We start from the raw sequence: 1,305 nt of genomic DNA, 5'->3' as shown, positions 1-1,305 counted from the left end.
GCTAAGGTGCATATGTGTAAACAATCAAATGGTGCGTACGTCCTCTATAGTTAATTCAGTAGTGGATGAAGCGAGTACCTAACGCATTATTTTTTGACGATTCTTCCCAACTTGGCCACTGATACCCGATCAATTGTTGCGTGTTGGTATCTAATTAGAACCATGCGTTTAACGGCGTGCTTGTGACTTATGGAGACTGAACGGAATAGTGCAACATCAGCATTAACCGGAGATAATTACTGTGCATCTAACGGTGTCCTTCCAAGAACTTCGCAACAAGGTGAGCAACGCGCGCCCATCATGCATGACAACGAAGGAAGGCGAGCTGAGGCGCGAGGGAGAAATCGAAGCATGCATATCAAGAGCGAGGAGTGGGTCACCTGTCGGCGTCGACGGTGCAGTCGGGCGTCCGGGCGGAGCAGTCCGGCCCTTCGAAGCAGGTGTTGCACTCGCACCCGGGCCGCCCGTCCTCGCCGACGATGCCATCCAGGAACACGCGGCCGTGGCCAGAGCATCCCGCCGCGGCCACGGACTCGGCATCCCTGGCCGCCCTTAGCGCCCAGCTCAGCGCACCGCCGTTGTTGGCCTCGCTGAGAAGCGGGGACGGCGCCGGCGGGGCGGAGAGGAAGTGGTGCACGAGGAAGAGGGCGTTGAGGAGCAGCGATGAGTAGAGGAGGACATGGAGCCCGAGCCGTGCAGCTGTTGGAAAGGCGGACTCCATTGTTTTGTTTGGCTGTGTTCCAGCCGGGACCCGGGGTGGCAGGCATGTTTATAGCGTGCGCACCCGTGGGGCGTGTGGCCCAGCTTTAATATGGGCTTGATTTTCACCCCCTCCCTCATTTTCTCAATAATTCATCTAGTTCAGTACCCAACGCCTTCTTAAGTATTTTCAGATTCAGATTTGATGTCGAGGTAGGTAAGCAGCTAAGCGCCCCTACCATTTCTAGGCCTAATGTGTAAGCAGTCAACATGACTTATATTTTCAGATTCAGATCTGCTATGAAGCTAGCTAATGCAACTCCAACGCGGACCCCAAAACGGCACGATAGCTGATGCGGAAGTCAGCCATCCAACTGTGTTTGCGTCTAATTTCAAAACAAATCTAAATAGTACTAATTTTGTATTGGAGATGTTGATAGTTTTCTTCAATATACTTCTACGGATGAGGTAATGCAAATGTTCGCGTGAGACTCGATCGTGCTTGTGCGGACGAGGCATGGAAGGAGTTGTTTCCTTTTGCTCGAGTGTTTGCTTCTTGCATCTCCATGCTCAAATCACTTACCCGTTGTAGTGCAATTGGTTCCT

The 1,305-nt window shown here is 52.2% G+C and overlaps 1 protein-coding gene across 1 annotated transcript in view; it reads right to left on the bottom strand.

The window, feature by feature from the left end:
- LOC119268607 (tryptophan aminotransferase-related protein 3-like) overlaps positions 1 to 745 on the bottom strand; it is a 7,721-nt gene extending 6,976 nt beyond the window's left edge. Inside the window, exon 1 of the mRNA XM_037550273.1 lies at positions 381 to 745. Within this exon, the coding sequence (XP_037406170.1) occupies positions 381 to 721 (341 nt within the window). The 5' untranslated portion in view covers positions 722 to 745. The remainder of the gene's footprint in view (positions 1 to 380) is intronic.
- Positions 746 to 1,305: the final 560 nt, after the last annotated feature.

The sequence above is a fragment of the Triticum dicoccoides genome, chromosome 3A, assembly GCF_002162155.2.
Source record: "Triticum dicoccoides isolate Atlit2015 ecotype Zavitan chromosome 3A, WEW_v2.0, whole genome shotgun sequence".
NCBI classification, from domain to species: Eukaryota; Viridiplantae; Streptophyta; class Magnoliopsida; order Poales; family Poaceae; genus Triticum; species Triticum dicoccoides.
Note: the sequence above shows the minus strand (reverse complement) of the source record. Positions and strands in the feature narration are given on the sequence as shown.